This window comes from Dipteris shenzhenensis, chromosome 5, assembly GCF_047967505.1.
Source record: "Dipteris shenzhenensis isolate YYH24624 ecotype China chromosome 5, Dip_SZ_1.0, whole genome shotgun sequence".
NCBI lineage: Eukaryota > Viridiplantae > Streptophyta > Polypodiopsida > Gleicheniales > Dipteridaceae > Dipteris > Dipteris shenzhenensis.
The window spans coordinates 61,314,383-61,337,315 of record NC_141600.1 but is presented as its reverse complement, the minus strand read 5'-3'; the positions used below and the strand labels follow the sequence as shown (position 1 = coordinate 61,337,315).

The following is a 22,933-nucleotide window of genomic DNA, read 5'->3' as shown; positions in this document are numbered from 1 at the left end:
ACAGAGCAAAGTTGTCTCCCACACACAATGCATCACTCAAGGCATCTGGGTGACTGGCACGATAGTCCCAACTTTCTACATACGCCTCATGCTTGCATCGTCTCCATTTTCCTTGCATACATGGATCACAAAAGCAAGAGAGCCTCGTACATCTCAAGGTATATTTATCTATAGCTGAGTATCCATTAACTGAATGCATAGATCGTGAACCTACCACATGCTTGTAGTCCCACTTATTATCTCTATTTAGTTCATCCTCTTTGATTTCCCAAAAGACCCTGTTCACCTCACTGCCACAAAAACTGGCCCTTAGAAAATTCACGACTTCAACCGCACCCTTCAAAGTCCATCATTTGTTTTCAATTGTTCATGTGTAAGCTCTCTTTATGACAGCTCCAGCTCCATTGCGTTCTTCTTTCCCATGGCCTAAAGCTAGAAAGCTCCATAACATTTCAAGTCCAGTTAGGCTAAAGTGCATGGCAACAAAGTAGAAAGGACTCTTCACTTTGAATTGGGCCACACATCCATCCGACCACACACAATGACTTTTTAGTGCAAGACCTTGATGTTTAAGCCACTGGTAGTGTAAAAGAAAGCAATGTTGCACAAAGAGGGTGTCATGACATTGTGTCTTGTCATCTGAAATATATAAAGTTTCCTAACATAGTTTGAATTACTTCACACATATGTTATGTGCACTAAGATGGTAACCTAATAATTGTACCAATGCATGGACTATATTTCATTCTGTTCTTTAAAGGTATAATTCTCAGCAAAGTCAGTTACTGAGACTACAACATCACATGGAAAATCCTCAATATAATCTTTGTATTGTTGAGCCTGCCACCTGCAAATGAAGTTGTCTTGAATAAAACTCTTGATGTGCTTTGTAAAGAAGGATTAAGAGTTCGTACTGCTATATTTAGTATCCTGAGAGAGAGAGAGAGGGAGAGAGAGAGAGAGAGAGATCATTTCTCTTTTTTTTTCCACCATCTTCATCAAGTTTTCCTGTCTCTATATCTTGAAAGACCTTCACAGGGAGGAGCAAGTAATTATCTATTGTCTCGTTAGGACAGCCCCATTAAGAATTCATAACTGTGGAACAATGCATCTACTAGTTGTGGGCATAGTAATTATTCACAAAGAGTTGTGGTGCTATTGTAGATAGAATTTGCACCTTCACAAATAAAATTTATCCTACCATGGTCACAAACACTGCAGGCACATGTGCATAGTGTCCCATAGAGTCCGAATTGTTTTCGCTGCATGTAATTGAATGATTCTTTCAAAAATATCATTTGCACATGTGAAACACAGCAGCAAGTGTATCGATCCTTCAACTTGCGCATAAAGAAGGGCTTCACGACCTCAAAGCATCTTTAAGAAATCTTGATCTGTGGGTAGCGGGCGTTGAACTTTAACTCCACCTACCACAAAACAAATATCGGTTAATAGTATCTCTGAACCACTAAGAACCACTTAATAGTACCTCAAAACGATTTAATAGTACTGCAAACCACTTAATAGTGGGATGCGTCAATTTTATGAGCAAAAACCTATGAGCAGGTTTATCTGAGCGTGTTTTTCAAGAGATTTAAAAAATTGTATTACTTTAGGAAACATGGTCTTTACAGTTTTATTTTCATTAGAACTGGATCTCTTTATCATAAAAATATACAGAATAGTCACTCATTCAATTTTACATAACATGAATTTTCTTATTCATAGAAATCCTTTGTACCCTTGTTATTACCTTTAAAAAGTGTTGAAAAATAATTCCTTTAAGAAACATCCCTCATAATCACTCTCAATGTAAATAATAGTATCCATATATAATTGCTTATTAAACACATTTATATCAATATGACAAGATTTTCTAGTGTTTTAATAGCATAAATAACAAGATATTTATGGATATGTTTCTAAAGAAGTTTAAATTACTAGGCTTATATATAACTCTCATAAAATACATGTAATATTTAATACTATATATGCTATATTTTCCAAAATATAACCCCATAGATGTGCTCAAATGGGGTTTTCTCATCAATTTGAGTGGTTGAATGACTATATTTGGACATTGGATGTGAAAGTTATGCCACTTTTAAAAGTGCTATCCAAGGTAGTTTCGCCAGCGAAACTACCTTGGAAGACATATTTCAAAGGAATTTCGTTGGCGAAACTACCTTGATGGCTTGCTTCAATGAGGTTTCTTTGGAGAAACCATTTCATGAAGCTAGGTTGAGATAGGAGTAAAAGTTGTAAGAAGGATCATAAGGGAATTTTCATAGAGAAGTCTACTCTACATGTGGGTTTCTTCAAAAGTCATCCCATTATGTTACTCACCATTCCCAAAGATTCATGTGAATATTTGTGTATAAAATAGGCATTGCTATAATACTTTGCATATTTCTAAGTGAAACTATGTTTTGTTCTTAACTATTTTTGCCATATTTTTACATAGCTGGAAGCTTTTTTTTTTCCTTCGCTCGGACGCTCGAAAGATTTCACTCGGGAAATAGTATTCCAAAACCACTTAATAGTGCTTCAGAACTACTTAATAGTACTTCTAGACTATCAAGCTTGCATGTCCAATTCAAGCCTTCTAGTTTAAGGTCAAATCTTAAACATCAACAACGATTTTGTGCTTTGATTTTGCATTTCCGTTTTCAGACAGGAAGTAGGTTCTCCTTTGCTCTCTCTTTCCAAAAGATCTAGTCCAATTTAAGCAAAGATAATTTTGGAGACTTGAACATCGTTTGTAGTCCACTTTCCATGTTGATCTCATTCAATTTCTCATGTCAAACACATCCAATGGAATGAGATCCACATGAAAAGTGGATTACAAACAATGTTACGAGTCCATTCAAATGAGCAGATCTTTTAAGAGAATCCTAATAGCTCTGGCCTCCTGACAAACCCATCTTGCTTCTTTCATCATCTGTAACAATAGGACGAACAAAAGGGTTTTAAAAATGACCCACTAATAGTACTTCTACACCACTGAATAGTAGTTAATAACTATTTAATAGTACTTCAGGACTTCAAGACCACTTAATAGTACTCCAGGACCACTTGATAATGGTTTAGGACTAAAGTATTTCCTGAAGTTTTTCCAAGTGGCACTAAAGTATTTGGAAGTACTTCAGTATCACTTTAAAATATGTGGAAGTTCTTAAACACTTGTAAGTGGTTTGTTAATATGGCCCTTGAGGGGTCCCCTTTAGCGGCAAGAGCCATAATGACAAACACATTGACAAGTGTTTGCCAATATGGCCCTTGCCCCTAAAGGGGGCCCCTCAAGGGCCATATTGATTAACACATTAACAAACATTGCAAAGCTTTTCTCTCTTGAAAGTCCACCTAAAAGATCTATAGAGCTATTAAAAGTATCACTGAAAGTGGTTTAGAGGTGTTTAAAAACCCAGCTAAAAGGACTAATTAGTACTCCACATAGAAGCACTTAGGAGAACTTCTGGACCACTTAATAGTACTTTTGTAGCTCCTAAAAGTACTTTAATAATACTGTAGAACGACTTAATACTAGTTCAGGATGACTTTATAGTGCTTCAAAGCCACTTAATAGTACTTTTGCAACTCTTACAAGTAATTTTGTAGCACTTTATAAAAACTTTTGGACCACTTAGAAGCACTAAGTAGTACTTTTGGACCACCTAGTACTACTTCAAAACTATTTAATAGTATTGCAAAACCACTTTATACTAGTTTAGGACCACTTAATAGTGTTTCAAGACCACTTAATAGTACTTTTGTAGCACCTACAAGTACTTTTGTAAAACTTTATGAAACTTTTGGACCACTTGATAGAACTTGAGCACCATTTAATAATATTGTAGAACCACTTAATAAAACTTCTAGACCATTGAGAAGCACTTAAGAACCATTTATAAGTCCTTTAGGACCCCTAATAAGTGCTTATGAACCAGTCAATAGTATCTCTGGACCACATAGAAGCACTTAGGAGTACTTCTAGACCACTTAGAAGCACAAAGTAGTACTTTTAGACCAGCTAGTAGTACTTCAAAACTATTTAATAGTATCGTAGAACCACTTTATATTAGTTTAAGACCACTTAATAGTGCTTCAGGACCACTTAATAGTACTGTAGCATCTACAAGTACTTCTGTACCACTTTATAAAACTTTTGGACCACTTGACAGTACTTTTGGACCACTTAATAGTACTTTTGTAGCATGTACAATATTTCTAGTTTAGGACCACTTACTAGTGCTTCAGGACCACTTACTAGTGCTTCAAGACTACTTAATAGTACTTTTGTAATACTTACAAGTACTTCTGTACCACTTTATAAAACTTTTGAACCACTTAATAGAACTTCTGGACCACTGAGAAGCACTTAAGAACCATTTATAAGTCCTTTAAGACTCCTATGAAGTGCTTATGAACCACTCAATAGTACCTTTGGACCATATAGAAGCACTTAGGAGTACTTATAGACCACTTAGAAGCACTAAGTAGTACTTCTGGACCACCTAGTAGTACTTCGAAACTATTTAACGGTGTTGTAGAACCACTTAATACTAGTTTAGGACCACTTAATAGTGCTTCAAGACCACTTAACCACTTTATAAAACTTTTAAACCTCTTAATAATACTTCAAAACCATTTAATAATATTGCAAAACCACTTAATAGAACTTTTGGACCTCTAAGAAGCTTAAGAACCATTTATAAGTCCTTTAGGACCCCTAAGAGGTGCTTATTATAAACCAGTCAATAGTACCTCTACACCACATAGAAGCACTTACCGGACCACTTAGAAGCATTGAGTAGTGCTTCTGGACCACCTAGTAGTAGTTTAGAACTATTTAATGGTATTACAAAACCACTAATACCAGTTTAGGATCAGTTAATAGTGCTTCAAGACCACTTAAAAGTGCTTCAAAGCTATTAAAAGTACCACCTAAAAGTGCTTTAGAGTGTCTAAAGGTGCTATAGAACTACTGGTATTTTGCTTGAATAAAAGTGTACAAACCGGAGGCTCATCAAGCAAATGTATGGGATGCTTTACAAAAGAATGTCTCCTTGTCCTCTTGCAGCAAACATATTTTTTGTTGGGGGATACTCAAATCTTCTTTGTCGAAAATTCAAAAACAAGATCTTTAGCCTCTTGTGTGATGATGGTACTTATAGGTTGCTGTCTATGGCATGTTTGCAGGGGCAAGACTCCATCCTCTTGTAATTATAGGCGAGCATTGGCTGCACAAAGGTTTCTCTTATGGAGACCCAGAACCTGTGCTACCTTTGACAAGTTGACACGTTTGTTGTTGCCACCTTCTCCATTGAACATTAAGTACCATCATTAGGGATGACCTCTTCATGAAAAGTTCATCATTTGATTGGGTCCCTTTGGCTTGTGTCAACGTGTTGCGAATGTTGGTCAGCACATCTCGATTGCAGCCCATTTCTTCAAGTCGAACATCTAAGAAACTGGGATGGAGGAGGAGTTCTAGAAATAGTTGCTTGCGAGTAGCTTTGTTGAGGCCCTTCGTTCGCTCGAGAACCAGGAGTTAGCCACAGCTCTACAAATCTTCTTTCTTTCCTTCTCATCAATGAACCTATTCTCTTCATCACTTTTCTTCTCCTTCGCTTTTTGTCGATGTTCCTTTTGCTTTGAAGCCCATTATTTCTTGATAAACTCAATTCCTTGCTGACCATGAACAACCATGCCTCCATTTGCTTGCGGTACTGTATTGTGCAAAAATTGATCTTCTCCCAATGCATGGCCATTCAAAAATTGATCTTCTACCATTGCATGACCATCCATACTCTACAAGTTCCTTCAACCAGAAAACATGCAAGAAGATAAGTGGAGGGAAGCGCACCTTCTATATGTATCACAGGGAGATACAAAGAATAAGGGTGACGGATTCAATCTGAGGGAGGAGGTAGAGAAGACAAGAAAGTACAGGAAGAGCAAGAAGGCAGGAAAGCTAAAGGTGGTGAAGCTAAAGGAAGCTGACGACACAACTAAAGAGTGGAAGGAGTCGAGGAAGTTGAAGGCGAGGAAGCTAACGATGACTAAGCTGAAGGAAGCACGGAAGCTGAAGGAAGTTGACAACCGAGCTTAAAGAGGCTAGGAAGCTTGGAAAAAAAGCTATGTTCTTGCACCACAATGTGCAGTATGAGCAGAGAGAGAGAGAGAGAGAGAGAGAGAGAGAGAGAGAGAGAGAGACCCATGACAACGTGCAACGAGGAAATAGAAATAACAGTTCCCCACTTTTTTTTACCAGTACTCATTATTTTCACCACTACCCATTCTTCTTACTTGCACGTTACTACCTTCCATTCTCTCTTACTAGCACGTTAGATTACTACTTGTTAGCACATGACAAAGGAATGTCAATGACACTACTTTTGGAACCATTTATCCATGCTTTCACCCATTATTATAGCCACTTGTTTGCACCAGTAAGCAACAAGCAACAAAAAATATGGTAGAAGAGAAGCAACAAGCAACAAAAAAGTCTTTAATTTTTATAATGCTTCATTGTTTTTGAGCCCATTTGGGGCCCGTTTTTGTTGTGTGTTCCTATGCTTTGTGTTCTATAAACCCATTATGGTTATAATAGCATGTTAAGGATAGACACTGTCGTGCAATCTACAAGCTGGTAAGACCTTCTTGCCATGGCAAAAGATATAATATATGTGGACAAATTTTATGGAGATAGTTTCCACACATGGTAGCTTTCCATTCGTTACTTGTTCATGTCAAAGGGTGTGTGGTCACTCATGAAGGGAAAAAGGAAATTGGATGACATAGACAAAATGAGAAAGTGTTGTCCATCATTGCACTTGCCCATGGTAAAGGGAGTGTGATCACTTGTGAAGGGGACAAGGAAAATCAATGCCAATGATAATGACGACATTGGCGATGATAAGAAAGCATAGTCCATTGTGCTACACCTCACAAAGAACCTCATTCATCATGTATTTGATCTCATGATGGCAAAGGCTATGTGGGAGGCTCTTAACAAATTATATGAATCAAGAGGTAAAAAGTCCAATATTGCTTTGAAGACAAAGTTGTATGACTTACAGATGCACTCAGGTGGAGTCTTGGGGCTCATATTTCTAGTCTCAATAGCATTATGGCTCAACTTGCATCCATCAATTTCAAAGTTGACGCGATGATCATGCAATAGTGGTCCTTCTCAAGAGAATTGAATCACCGTGTATGCCAGAGCAGAGCAGTTGCATCCGCATGTCACGTGCACATCGCCCACCAAAATTTGAATTGACATGCTTCCCTTCAAGAATTAAACCCAAGACCACTTCATCACACCCAAGAGCCCTGACCATTAGGCTAACAAGCCAATAGTGATACTCTACTCTACCACATAAACTATAAAGTATCACTATTGGCTTGTTAGCCAATAGAGCAACACACGAGTCCCCTACTAGTCATCTATAAAACTCCTTGACATCACATTCAAATATCAAAGGCCTTTGAAAATTTTGGTAGCACCAATATAGGTGCCCTCATCATCTCTTTCATTTGTTAAAAGGCATGCTTATAGAGTCCAATGAACCCCATGATCTATGGAAGCTTCTAACTTTGATCTTGGTTTGAGGTATGGGCCATGTTACAACAATAACCTCAATCTTTTGTAGATCCATTCCCACCTCTTCATTGGATATCAAAAAATCACAAAGCCCGTTTTTTTTGAAATTTTGCATCACGCTTTCCACATACATAAGGTCCTCTTCAAGCGACTACTCTATATCAATATGACTTCCAAGTAAACGATGACAATCTTGCCTAAAAAAGGCTCAACACATGAGAAACTTTAGATCCTTTGTTATAAGCATTACAACTTCAAAAAGGTCAAGGCCACTCACTTTCGAAGCTCTTTTGAAGAGTTGCTATATTGGTGCAGGAAGAGGGCAAGGCAAAGATTCATGATGGAAAAGACAACAGGGACAAGGTCCTTCTTCTCATACTAAGGATAAGGGCTTGGGGAAAGGCAAGCCTCCCAAGGCAAGTTAAGAGTGACAACAAGTCTGCTGAGGGCAAGGACTCTTTTGGTGGTGGAGGCAAGAAAAAGAAAACTATTGTGAAGAGCCTAGATACTATGAGAGAGATTGCATGAAGAAGAGGGTGGATCAAAAGAAGAAAAAGACCATAGCAAAGGACAAGGCCTTTATTGCTCATACTAAGGATAAGACCTAAAGAAAGGGCAAAGGCAACAACAAATCTGATGAGAACATGAGAAGGAGGCAGATCACAAGGGGAGGAGAGTCACAATATCCACCTTATGAGAGTTTATATGTGTGTGTTTTTGTGTGTGTGTGTGTGTGTGTGTGTGTGTGTGTCTGTGTGAGACACACACACACAGAGAGAGAGAGACTTTAACCACACAAAAAAAGTGTGTGCGTCTTATAAAACAAGATAAATGAGATTCATTAGGCCTGCTAAGAAGAAACCATAACTTGTGAAGCCGAGCTGAGGCTGTGTAATTTTGAAGGTACCATGGAGGACATTCTCTTCTGTTTGCATGTAGATCTTGTTCAGAATCTCGAGCTCCACAAGGGTACCTAAAGCTCATCTAGGAATACATCAACCGAGTAGCTCGGCAAGCTTCAAGCGAGTGAATCGTGAAACTACGACAGCTGTAAAGAAGCCTAAGCCGTACAAGTGGGTTCCTCCACGAGTGAGTGCTATCGTTGGCTTTTATTGTGAGCATTCATTCAACGCCCCCCACGAATGCTAAAATTAATTTTCGTTTTAAGTTCACTTAGTCCTATCCCTTCAAGGACAGGTCAATTTTACCCAAAAATTATCAATCAACAAACCCATGGAGGCCAAGGATGAGCTGAAGATCGCTACCGCATCCACTGATGCTGCTCGCCAAATCAAAGAACTGCTCAGCGAATCTGATGTTACCGAGTTAAAGCACCTGCAGCTTCTTGTGTAAGCGCCTCTCTGCTTCTCCTTTTTCGAGAAGCATGTAGCTTAGGCAGTGTCCGCAGCACGACTTGAAACGAATAATGTGCAAAAAGCTGAGTTTCTTGAAGGCGATTGAAGATTTTCAAGGAATGGGAAAGAAGGGAAGAAGGCGCGCGAACGAAAAATTACCCGAGGTCTCTCGTTATGACTGGGAGCTGCACAATAAAAGAAAACTAGGGCATACGAGTGTCATCCCATCCTGTGGATAGGAAACAAACACATAGATAGCAATCTGGAATCCTTAGAGCAGTCTTATATCTTTGCTTGCAGGTTTGGGTTTAGTTACTGTAAGGTGTGATAATTTCCTATGAATTCGTGGCTTCTTCATTACCGAATGCCCCAAATTGTAGAGCCCATGATGATTAAAAGGCCTCTTGAAGCTTCATGTGTGCCCGCTCAAGGCCGGTTGGTAGTGTCTTAAGTACCAGTGGATACCATACCTGTAACTTTCGCAACGAATACGTATGCTGGCATGGCAATCTTTATATTGCCCTTGGACCAGTGAGTTGTTGAGATGCTTCAAAAGCTGAAAAGCTGAAGCTATTGGAAATATCATGGACAAACTTATCCCACGCGAATGTTTGAAGGTTGGGACCTCCAATGAGAACACTTGGCTCCTTCGTATGAGATGCATGGTGGCTGGCAGACGATTCTCACTATTTGTCTTAAGTGCCCCACATAGCAGTGGCTTCACGTATGTGGCTTAGCCTGTGTGTTCTTGCAAAGGCTATCTTTTTCTGTTATGCTTATGAATCTGCTGAAAGAGGTTCGTCCTCTTGAGCTTGTTAAAGCTTGAGTGACTTCTCAAAATGAATGACACACAGAAGGGAACTGAACTGAGACAAGGCCTCCTTTTAAAGAGTTAAGAAAAAACGACAGAAAGCCCAAGGAAGAATCACACAGTTTTTTCCATTTCCTTTTGTGAGTGCCCTGAGTAAGCATAGGATGAAAGGACAATTTAATGACAAAAGCTTGTGGTTGTTGCACGGTGGATCAAGGAAGGTTGTAACATGCAGAGGCTTCTGACTGTAGTTAAACAACCCTAGACTAACAGAATTGAAGACTTGGATAGCACTGAAATAGAGAGAGAGAGAACAGAATGCAAATGTGACAGAAAACACACAATATCATGCAATGCATAGGTAGTCTCCTGTAATAGGGACCAACAACCAGGGTGGAGGTATATACATCCAACGAATACCTCTCGTGGTAATGACATAAAAAGTGCTTGCTGCTCAGCCCCTCCCACCACAAGTCGGGGACCAATGCGTCAATCTCTGTCATCCATACACCTTCCCCCCTAAGATGCGAGAGCCTACGCTGTGGCCTCTGCGTCCCCGGAAGTTGACTCCAAGCCCTCAAATGACCTTGTTGGGCCGTTGTCCCATTGTGCCCAACTGATATGAGTCTGCTGACCTAGCATGTGTCCTTCCTGATCTCGGATCTCTGGGTGCCACATGAGTGGCTGCCTCTCAAACTCCTCCTTGCATGTGGGGCTTGACTAGTTGATTCCCTTAGACAATCGTCTCCAAACCCTATGAAGGCTCCTCATCATGGGGGAGCCCTTCCTCTGAGGGGGGCCTCTGAAAAATCCACCTGCCATTGTCCACCTGGGCGGGGGGTGCTCCTAAGAAGCCCTCGCTGCAGCAGCAAGAGCTTTCAGGGCTCAAAGTCTAGGGTGAGACCGTGGTCCACTAGCTTGCCCAAGAGGGCTCTGCTCTGCTAGGTCAATGGTGCCTCGGACTTGTTGCAGGATCATTGTCTGCCATGCGACTCTGGCTCTAGTATTCCTTGTAACATTGGAACCTGCCCATAAGAAGTTATGCACTAGGTGCCTGAGTTGACCCATGCAACTTTTGTGAAAGCACAAGCAAGAGGCAATGTACTAGCACATTGCCAAAAGGACTGATTGGCCACTAGGACTCTGCCTACCAAAGAGAGTTTGGCCGAGCTTCAATACAAAAGCTTGTGATGCACACTCTCTAGCCCAAGGCAATCTGTGTCATGACAAGAGAAATCACTAATCTGTGATTAGTAGACATTAAAACATTATTATTATGTTATACGCCAATGGTGTAACATGTATTTGTATTTATGATGGACACCGACCGATTTGTTATGGTGGTGGATCATCTAAGTAGATAGGACTAGTCGAGCTGGAGCCACTGCTTCAGACGGCATCGAATTTGGACATGTGATACTTATTCTATTAATAAAAATGTGCACACACGTGTCTAGGTCCTAGGGGCAATAGGAAGGGAAGGGTGCATTAAGGTGCATTGAATGATAGATGCATGGGTCATAGGCTAAGGGTAGGTGTAAATGGGAAGATGGAACTTGAGTGATCTCAAGGGACATTAATGAAAGGGTATCACCCTTTCATTGTGAATCTCACGTTGCATTCTCTCTACCACATTGCATTCATCCGTCATCTCTGTCCCACCTTGCATGTAGGTCGAAAAGAAACAAGTACTCTCACGAGGGCGCTCTTCCCGATTGGAGGGCCAATCGGCATTCAAATTCTGCATGCATTGCACACATTTGCTTTTTCGAAAAAGTGTGGATTTTCACATTTGGTATCAGAGCAGTGACTATCCACGAGCGGGACGAGAAGAGGGCGACAGTTGCGGACAACGGAAGTCGCAAGAGAAGTTGCGGAAGAGGATCACGATCGACCGATCTCTGAGGTTCTGAGACAAGGGATTTTTCTGAAATTTCTGGTCTTGAACGGTGAACGGGGTGTCCTCACGAGGTGGAATCCCCCCCCGCCCCCCCACACACCATGTGAATGTACCCTTAAAATCCTTAAACCGTGAGGAAAAGGGGACCCCCGTTCTTCCCAACGGAAAGTCGGATCGGAATAAGATTTCTTGGGGGTGATCCACCCATCAAGTACCCCCTATAACGGTATCTAGAGCTCCAATCCGCTCAAAACAAGTAGCCCAAACGGAGCGTACCAGTTTACAGCAGAAATACAAGAAGAAAAGCTTAAAAGAGAAGGGAAAGGAGGTCATTTTAAGTGTCTTCTCAACACAAACGAAGCGGGAGTCGGATAAGTACCACCAACTCTACAACACTTGACTTTTGCTATAAAATAAACCTCTTTTTTGAAATTACAGCAAGACATTTTCTCTCTTGTATTACTAAAAGGAAAGAATGGAAGGGGAAGGGACATATAACAATGAACTTATTCCTTTTCCTCCATTACCCCAAGGAGAGAGAGAAAGAACACTTTCACCCCCTCTTGAAGAGGATGGATTAGGTGAGAGTTATACACATCTTGAGTATGATAACCCACAAATAGATTTACAACAGTCTTTCCTTCAAGAACCTCTTGATAGGGAGTTCTCCTTTCGTAATGAAAGAAGAAATGAGACTAGCCAAGAACAAGGTGATGAGTTTACGCCTTCAACTCAAAACCCAGTACACATGGATTATAATCCAAGTGCAAGAGGAAGAGAGGAGACTCCTGTTGATAAGCTGATTTTCCAGCTTAGCAATATGATTGAGTAGTCCATTATGACAAGGTTAGGGACTAAGAGGACTTCAAACTTCGGGGATGAAGAGTTGAGTACCCCTTCTAAGAGGTCCGAATTCCAACCACGAGAGAGAATTGAGTTCCCCAAATATGATGGGGCAAGGGAGGCTACAAAATCCTCAATTGGATTCGCCATTTTGAGCTATACTTTGCCCATCAAGACAAGACCGAGCAAGAGAAGCTTGCTCTTGCCACGTTGCATCTGCAGAAGGATGCTCTAATGTGGTGGTCCTTGTCACAAACAGGAAAAGAGCCTATTCATGAATGGGCTAAATTCGTGGAGCAACTGAAAGCCACTTTCATGCCACCGAGGCATGAAGAGAACCTAACCTTTCGTTGGGAGAGGTCTAGGCAGTTCGATAATGAGAGTAATGCAGATTTTACAGGCAGATTTTGGAAACTCTCTCTAGAGTTACCCGAAAAGAGTGAGGAAGATAGGAGAAAGAAGTATTTAGCAACCTTAAGCCCAAAAGTAAGGTACAAGGTTGAAATGTTTAACCCGACCACGCTTAAGGACCTCACTAAGTTGGCTGAAATAGCCGAGAGGAAATTGAATCCGCGTAAACCCTTCAACAAAGGAAATGAGAAAGCTATTGTACAAAATGTTAACAGCCAATCACGTCCTGGATGGATACCATTTCCTTCCATGACTGACGATGAGAAGAAAAAGCTAATTAAGGAGGGAAAATGTTTTGGATGTAAGAAACATAAGCCAGGGCATCCATGGCATAAATGTCCTACTCTATTAGCCAAAATTGTCAAAACCAATTCTGTAAAAGGGAAAGGCAAAGCATCCAAGCAGGAGGGTGAGGCTTCTACCTCCTCATCCCAAGACTCTACGATGAACATAGAACCAAGAGTAAATGCTATCCATTCAGCCAACACTGGTGTATGGATGTGTGAACTGAATAGAGAGTAGGCATATTCATTGTAGAGTATGGACAGAGAATAAATATTTTTCTCCTCCGTGTAGAGCGTCTGATAAGATAAATAGGGCTGAAATAGAAGAGTTGGAAAAAGAGATTAAAGGTCTATAGTTTCTATAGACTAAGTAGCTCTCCATCACAAAATCATCCATAGCCAAGGTCTAACTAGTTCAATGAAAGCATTTGGGTGAGAGAATCGTTTTAATACTGACCAATTTGTTGAGAATGTGTTTAAGCTTATTGAGCAGGTTACTGTAAAGAGATTTCAGCAGCTAAGTATTCATAAGAGGATTATGAGCATGAAGAGATACTGAAGAGGCACTGCAGTGGTACTTCTGCATTTTGAATATTCAGCATCAAGAGGAACCAGAACTTGAAGATGAGATTTAAGTTCGGATTCAGAAGAGATCGTGTACTACCAGGAGAAGATTATTTGCAGATTATGAAGAGGAGATGCAAATGTAGAAGTAAAAGAGAAGCGTATGCAAGAGAAAGAGACAAGAGAGGATCCAGAAGAGGACTTCTGCCCATTCAAGCAGGAGGGAGTGTCATGATAAGAGAAATCACTAATCTGTGATTAGTAGACATTAAAACATTATTATTATGTTATACGCCAATGGTGTAACATGTATTTGTATTTATGATGGACACCGACCGATTTGTTATGGCGGTGGATCATCTGAGTAGATAGGACTAGTCGAGTTGGAGCCACTGCTTCAGACGGCATCGAATTTGGACATGTGATACTTATTCTATTAATAAAAATGTGCACACACGTGTCTAGGTCCTAGGAGCAATAGGAAGGGAAGGGTGCATTAAGGTGCATTGAATGGTAGATGCATGGGTCATAGGCTAAGGGTAGGTGTAAATGGGAAGATGGAACTTGAGTGATCTCAAGGGACATTAATGAAAGGGTATCACCCTTTCATTGTGAATCTCACGTTGCATTCTCTCTACCACATTGCATTCATCCGTCATCTCTCTCCCACCTTGCATGTAGGTCGAAAAGAAACAAGTACTCTCACGAGGGCGCTCTTCCCCATTGGAGGGCCAATTGGCATTCAAATTCTGCATGCATTGCACACATTTGCACTTTCGAAAAGTGTGGATCTTCACAATCTGCTGCTCTCCTGAGATATCATGCCCACATGACAGCCTAAATATCTCGTTGTGTAACCTCTTGGGATCCACTGAAATCCGGAAGTAGCCCCCCACTTTCGGACCTTCTGAAACGCCTCAGTGCTGTGAGGAAACCAACTGACTTGGTCTAGTTGATCTTGGCTCCTAAGGCCAAACAATAAGTCTCTAGGCCTGTGCGGACTTCTTCGAGACTCTCCACCATGCCCTCCACAAAGAACGCTGTGTAATCCACTAACTCCGAGTCCAGGAGCTCCTCCTCCTGGCAAATCAAGATTCTCATCCCTGAGACACCGGCTGCATGGGAAGGAAGGAAATAGCCAAGAGCCTCTGCAACAAAGAGAAAGAGGAAGGGAGCGAGGGGCAGCCCTGTCGGACTGAGCGAAAAAGGGAGAAGGTCTCCCTTGTGTGATTGCCAATAAGCATCTAGCTAGCACTCCTTGCATACATCGCCGGGACCCCATGAATCCATCTGTCTGAAAAGCCGATCCTTTGCATAGTGCCTTCTAGAAGAGACCACTCGACCTTGTCGTAAGCCTTCTTCAAATCCTGAAGTAGGATCGCAATAGGCCGAGACTCCTCACGAGCCCAATCCACTGCCTTCCGAAAGGTGAAGATGTTGTCTAGGATGCTGCGCTCCTAAACGAAACCTTTTTGCTTGTCGTGGATAATATTGGCAAGGTGGGCGCAAACTCAAGACCTTGGCTAAGATCTTTTAGGACGTATCCAGTAAGGTGATCGGTCTCCATTGACGAATATTTGACTTGTCTCCCCCTTTGGAATCAAGCAAATCCAGCCTTTGCTCAAGGACTAAGGAAGCGAGCCTGAGTCAAAGATCTCCTGAAAGGCCCACCGAATTGGGGTGGAGATGTGCTTCCAAAAACTCAAAAAGAAGGTGGAAGTCAAGCCATTTGAAACCGGACCAAAAACCCTAAAATGAATATGTAATCAGCCTTGAAACCCTAAAACGAATTGGTAATCAGCCTTGAAACCTAAAACGAATTGGTAATAAGCCTTGAAATCCTTAAACAAATTGGTGATCAGCCTTGAAACCTCCTAGTAGAAACACAGCCTGGATCTTTGATTCACAGCAGATAATCACCAAGATAGATTTCGAATTTCATAGATAATAGGGAAAAAACAGCATCTGATAACTTCATCTGACGAGGAGCAACAACAGATTTCTACTAGGAATCAAAACAAAATGAGAGAGGGAGAGAGAGAACAGAGAACACACACACTAGGGCCTAGAAATAAGGGTTGGACCCCCCCCTAGGTCTTTATTGCAATAGAATTAACATTGTACAACCGGCTCATAAAAGAGCATTAGGATGAGTACAACTATTAAATGATCTAGGAGCCTTGAGGCCCTTCTTTTATAGACTTGGGCTAGCAAAAAGCTAGACCCGCTTTTAATAGCTACGTTTTACAAAAATAGACTTTCTTGCTTTTTGTGCACGGTGGGGCCACATTTTAAGCCTTTTCTAGAACCCTGTGGGGTCTGCTTTAATGGCACCATCTCCTTGGTGCTTTTTGGCCTTGTGGGACCTGCTCTTTGGCACTTGCTCCATCATTTGCGAGCTCTTTTGTACTTTTTCAAGTCCTACAAAACACTAACACTTTACCCCATCAAAGGTTAGCAAAATGCATGCATTCCTTGTTCCTGGCCTAATCCTAGTCCCTTGTGGGCGTCCCCATAGTTCTCTTTTACCAATGCAAAGTAAAAGTAAAAACATAAAACTTATTCTAGTTAACCAAAGTCAACTTTCTTTGACCGTAGTCAATCTGATAAAGACTCCTCTTTATTTCTTTGGAGAAATACCAATTGGTGACATCCCCTCGGCTTCTAATCAGTTGTCCTCAACTGAAAAGCTTCTTGAGATAGCTGTAAAACTTAAGGATACCTCCTCTCTTGGCATCAATCGCCTATTAGTTATGGTATTTGGCAAGATACCTGTAGATAAACTTGCCTCTCGATGCTTTTCTTCTCTGTGCAGTACGCATACTGTTCTCGTTGGACCGCACCTCTGAGTGGCCGACAACATTCTATTGCCGACTTCATGCCTCCACTGCCTCATCCATCCTAATATATGGCTGCTGTCGATGATGATGATACTGATGACGATGCTGAGACTGATATATAGTCGACCATCGACATGATTATGTTGTACTTAGGACTTAGTACTGCTATTCTGCATTTTTACATTTTGCATTGGTATGGATGCTCATTTAGTAGCTCCACTACCACAGTTTGTTGTATCAGGGTTTTCACAGTCTCATAGACCCATCGGTCTTCCGAAGACTTTAATAAACTTTCTTTCTTTCTTTCTTCCACCTTAGGTGGCTCTTGTTTATTTGGTAAATTCCGATCGATCTTGTGGCATTCTCTGCTTCTTTTGGCCGACTGGCCTTCCTGAGCGCTGGGCAGCCACACACCCTTCTTTCCTTGCATCTAAAGCACTTGCTTGCCGTACGGAGATTCTTGTTTTTCTTTGGCATTTCTTGCTCTTTAAGAGTACTGGGCAGCCATAAGCCCTTCTTTTTCTTGGTGTTTCCTACTCTTTAAGAGCTCTGGGCGGCCATATGCCCTTCTTTTTCTTGGCGTTTCTTGCTCTTTAAGAACATTGGGCAGCCATACACCCTTCTTTTCTTGGCAAATTCAGACCTTTTTTTCTTTTTTCTCCGTTGGCAAATCCATGCCCTTGTTTCCTGTGGAGTTGACGGCTTTGCCTTTCACAGGCCCTGACTCTTGCCATTTACGCTGGTCGTGAAAGGAAAGTGTTCCAAAACAGTCATAAGACTCTAATAATAGAAATCCATCAGTTTTTCCATACTCTGCTTATCATCTTCCTTGCAGATAACCTCAACAGTTCCGTAAAAGAGAAAGAAACACTTGGGCTTCTCCTTTAGTGCTAGCCTTTGTCATGGCTGAGTCTGCCCTTCACCTCCGGGTGCCGATCGAAACTCAGTACGAAGACTTTGTATAAATGGATGCTCAAGTATGTGTGGGGGTGTGGATTTATATGTGTGAGAGCATATGTTGATACTATGGTCTACACCCATTGTTGGGCGTTGATGATCATTGGAGATGTTATAGTAGCTAGTGCTTGCAATGTGTGATGGAGTTTATGGTTTTCAACCTTATGAGTGACTATCATGAGTTGAAACTGTACTATGTTGTGTTTTTAGAGGATGAGTTTGGGCATGTTCTTGGACTCATCTAGGTATATGACACGTCCCAGCACTCCTGAAACCTGTGATCTGCAAGCACAAGAACGCACACAACGTGAGGAAACTGAGCAGGCTGCTCACCACCCAACCATGACATCTACGGGATGTGATCCCGAATCAGGAGATGTCCCCTCCGAGCCACGAGCTGAGCTACTGGCACGAACTCCCAACCAGATCCAAACCAGCCTGGTGTCCCATACCACCAGGTGACGCTGTGAAGCCTGGGATTTGCTGCTGGGCCTTGGGCTACGCTGTGATGTAGGCGCGCGTCCGCGACTCAATCCAGGATCAGACCTAGCACGTGGGAATGAAACTTGCTCCCATCGGCTCTCTGAGAACTGAACCTCTGGGCCCCTTTTATAGACTCAGGCCCCAAGCGCCAAAAATAGCGAAGACCTCTAACTGGTTCGTACCCTTGCCACTGAACCCGAGAATCAAGCCTGCCTAGCTCTAAGGCTTCCCAGGCTACCGGAGCTAGTCTTGTGTACCCAGTACACGTCAGATACCAATCCGTGCACATGACATACTTCCCCTATGTCATGTGCACGGATTGGTATCTGACGTGTACTGAGTACACAAGACTAGCTCGGGTAGCCTAGGGAGGCTTAGAGCTAGGCAGGCTTGATTCTCGGGTTGAGTAGCAAGGGTACGAACCAGTTAGAGGTCTTCGCTAAAAAACCCGGGAATGTTCTCTGGAGGTTCTGTAATGTCTCCCATGTTGCATCCTCCTCAACACGATCCTTCCACGTGATCTTGTACTCCGTGATAGTTCTATTACGAATCTGTCTTTCACGAAATTTAAGAATACACTCGGGTTCGTGTGGAATAAAAGTAAAATCTGTAACTTCTATTATTTCTTGAGGAGAAACAAGTTGATCATACGCACCCAATACTTCTTTCAGTCTACTGACATGAAAGACTGGACGTACTTTAACATCAGGAGGCAATTCTAGTCGATATGCAACTGGTCCAATTCTTTTAATAACCTTGAACGGGACCATAGTATCTGGGGGATAACTTCGGAACTAAACCAGTACTCAGGCTCTTGGATTCCTTGGGAATTCTCAAATATACCATCGTTCCTTCAGAGAACTCTTTAGGTGAATGATGTCTATTAGCATAAAATCTGTCCCGATCTTGGGCACTTCTAATAGACTCCTTGGCAAACTGCAACATTTCCTGCATGTCTAGCAAGAAGGTCTTTGCAGCATCATTTTGGATTCCTTTTAACCCAACCATAAATGGTAACTTAGGTTGAAACCCGTACATAAGCATAAAAGGATTGTAACCTGTACTCGAATGCTTTGCACTGTTATAAGCAAATTCTATCATAGGTAGATAATGTTCCCATGAAGACTGTCTCTTAGAAACATATGCTCGAAGCATATCTTCAACCAATTGGTTGACCTTCTCTGTACTTCCATCGGATTGTGCATGATGTGAGGAACTCATACTTAGAGTAGTTTCTAACTTCTCAAAAACAAGTGTCCAAAAGTTACTTGTAAACTTTGAGTCCCTGTCACTGACTATGTCAGAGGGCAAACCATACAGCTTAAACAAGTGGTCCACAAACTCGTGAGCCAACTGAACAGCTGAAATAGTTGTTCTAGTAGGTAAGAATCTAGCCATTTTTGTTAGACGGTCAACTATGACCCAAATGGAGTCATGACCCTTGCGCGTTCGAGGCAAACCAGTAATAAAATCCATGGAAATACTTTCCCATTTATTACCTGGAATCTGCAATGGCTGTAATAAACCCGCACTTCTAAGGCGTTTTGCCTTAGTAACCTGACAAACCCGGCAACCTATCACATAGTTTTCAATAAATGCACGCATCTTAGGCCAATAAAAGGTATGCTTCACAAGAGACAGAGTCCGATGTATACCCGGATATCCAGCACTAGGAGCATCATGACACTCCGAGAGAATCTTGGATCGAAGTTCCAGAACATCTGGCACACAAATCTTTCCATTCCGGAACAGCAAGCCGTTCCTAATCATCCATTGACCTCCCGCCGCTTGTACCGTAGGTGGCACAATCCCTGAGTCCTGGTCAACCATGGAGGTCCCATCTTGGACTTTCTGCCAATAAGAACTGAAATGACTATCAATTGCGCAAAGCCCTCTCAAGGATTGAAATAGGTTTGAGGATATTTCCGTAAATGACATAGCATTTACAAACTTGACTCGACTTACGGCATCCGCCACACTATTTAACGAACCCTTGCGATAACGTATTTCAAAATCAAAATCTTGCATTAATTCTGCCCATCTAGCTTTCCGTCCCCTCAATTTAGTCCCATCACACACATACTTGATTGACTGATGATCGGTCAATACAAGAAACTTCGAACCATACAAGTAGTGTCTCCAAACCTTCAGGGCATACACTACTGCATAGAGTTCTTTTTCTAGTGTGGGCCAACGATATTGGGTATCGTCTAGCTTCTTACTCTCAAAAGCTACATTTCTGCCCTCTTGGAATAAAGCTGCCCCAATCGCAAAATCACTCGCATCGGCCTCTAAAACATAAGGTTGGGTAGGATCGGGTAATGCAAGAACGGGTGCTTCCTTGATAGTTAACTTCAAGGTTTCAAAAGCCTTATTCAATGCATCATTCCAAGAGATCGGCTGGGTAGACCTGCGTCTACGACCTTTCAATATGTTTGTCAGGGGTGCCGTGATGTGTCAATAATCACGCACAGACTTCCGTAGAAATACCGTAAATCCTAGGAAAGAACGAAGTTGTTTCACACTCTGAGGGATAGGCCATTCTAAAACCTTCTGGATACGATCCAGATCAATGCTAATACCTTCAGAAGAAATCTTGTGTTCTAAGTAAATGATCTCCTTCATAAAGAAGTGACATTTACTCATCTTGGCATAGAGCTTATGCTGTCTTAGAATAACTAAGACAATCCGGAGGTGTCCTATGTGATCCTCTAGCGTTGGTCAAACCAAAAGGTAATACAAGAAACTCGTAGTGGCCATATCTAGTTCGAAATGCGGTTCTATCTATGTGTTTAGCATAGATACGGATTTAGTGATAACCCGTACGCAAATCAATCTTAGTGAAATACTTCGCTCCGGCAAAACGGTCTATTAGATCATTGGAACGAGGTAGAGGGTATCGATTCTTAACTGTCACTTTATTCAATCGTTTATAATCTATACACATTCTCCATGTAGAATCTTTCTTCTTTCTTAAGAGGACAGGTGCTTCCCAAGGTGATTTACTCGGGCGAATATAGCCCATATTCAAGTAATCCTGTAGCTGTGAAGCTAACTCATCTTCCTCAAGCTGGCTCATCCTATAAGGTGGAACACTAATAGATTGAGCCCCAGGTACTAAGTCTATGCGATGATCTACTGCCCGTTCTGGAGGTAAACCTTCCGGCAGTTGAGCAAGGAATACATCCATGAAATCATCTAACAACGTTCTCAATTCACGGTGTTCAAATACACTTAAATCATTTTTGTTATTAACAGAGACAACAAATGAAGAAAGCGGAATCAAAACACACTGATAGACATCATAATGAGAAGTGTTCAATATATTCCGAAGCTGCATCGCAGATACAATAGGTCCCTGAGAAGAGGGAATGTTATCACACTGAATACAAAATTGGGTGTCCTTATTAAAAAAAAAAAGAATATGGTCCTTCCATCCAATCCGAATATCGTGGGTTTTAAACCACTCAATTCCGATTAATAAGCCCACATGCTTCAAGTGCATGACATAGCACGTAAGAGCCGCTGTGTATTCTTGAATCCGGATAGGAAGGGCTTCAATCTTGCCATCCCAAAACTGCTTCCCAGCTGGAAGCTGCACCTCATAGGTGTGATCGCTAGGTATCGTGGACAGCCCCATCTTCTACATAAGTTTGTAATTAACAAAGTTGTGAGAGCTGCCCGGGTCAAAGAGAATGTGAACTGTTTGGTCCCTAACTTCTCCATAAACTCGGAAAAGATCATGGGAACCAAATAACGAAGTATTAAAAGTGCAATTACAAGAAAGTGGGTAGGTAATGACATTTACAGAAATACCTGTCATCGCAACTTGATTAGTTTCCTTGGCTTTGGTACCCAGACCCGCCTGGAGCTTCGGTTTCGGCGATTTCTTCTGGAACGGGCACGACCATTCTTCACCTGAGTCAAATGTTTCTTGGAGGGGTTGTCTATAGACTTCGTCTCCCCAGTATCAGTGGTAGACTAGAAGAACTTCCACTTGTTCTTCCCACCCGTGTCGGCAACTGTGGTTCCCTTTGCACTGGCCATGGTATCATCATAAATACGCGCGTAATTCATGGCCTCTTGCAACGTGATACACTTGTTGTTCTTGATCTGTAACTTGTAGGAGTTAGGCAAACCATCCACAAAGAAACTTAACAAGGTCACTGGATCCATCTTTGTAGCTCTGGTCTGCAAATCCCGAAACCCCTGAAGATAAACCTCAAAAGTCAAATTCAGCTTGGACATATCGAGGGCTTTGAGCTTGCCTACGATATCGTAATCTTCCTCCTCCTTCAGAAACTCTTTCCTGAAGACCCCTTCGAATTCGATCCATGTTGCAGGCTTGGGTTGGAGTTCCTTCCACCACAATAAAGCCTTTCCAGACATAAACCCGGCTGCAAGCTGTATTTTCTTGTCATTTGGGTAAGGGTGAAATTGGAAGTGTACGTGCCACTTGTGCAACCAAGTGTCAACAACCTCCTTGATACGAGACTTCTGATCTTTGGGAAAAGGATCTGGAGTGATGTTCGGACCTATTATTGAAGCCATGGCATCCACATGCGTGAGCGCCTGAACAATGCTAGTCAAAAGTGTGAGTGTAGTCTGAATCCCTTGGAGTTGCTGTGTCAACCCCATTTGATTCGTATTAACTTGCTCAAACTTTCCATCAAGAGGAGTGGTGAAGTCACTGAAGGCCTTTTTTGTAATCAGATCATCGTAGAGACCCTGGTCATCCTCCGCATGGTAGTTCAAATCCTGGTCTCCCATCGCAAGCTCAGGGTCTATAGAATCAGCCATAAAGGATGTGGAGCGAAGGAGCTCGGAAGGCCAAAGGGAAAGGAGAGAGAGTCGCGAGGAAAGGAGGGGGCAGCAGAGA

General features: G+C 41.8%; 1 protein-coding gene across 2 annotated transcripts in view; it reads left to right on the top strand.

Annotated features, from left to right (window-relative positions):
* The first annotated feature begins 8,684 nt into the window (after window positions 1–8,684).
* Window positions 8,685–22,933, top strand: part of LOC147902276 (kxDL motif protein) — a 51,886-nt gene continuing 37,637 nt past the window's right edge. The window contains exons 1-2 of one of the 2 annotated variants that reach the window (XM_087375135.1): window positions 8,685–8,955; window positions 9,060–9,125. In XM_087375135.1, the coding sequence (XP_087231261.1) occupies window positions 8,840–8,955; window positions 9,060–9,125 (182 nt within the window). In that variant the 5' untranslated portion in view covers window positions 8,685–8,839. The remainder of the gene's footprint in view (window positions 8,956–9,059; window positions 9,126–22,933) is intronic. The other variant, XM_087375137.1, reaches the window with a different exon arrangement.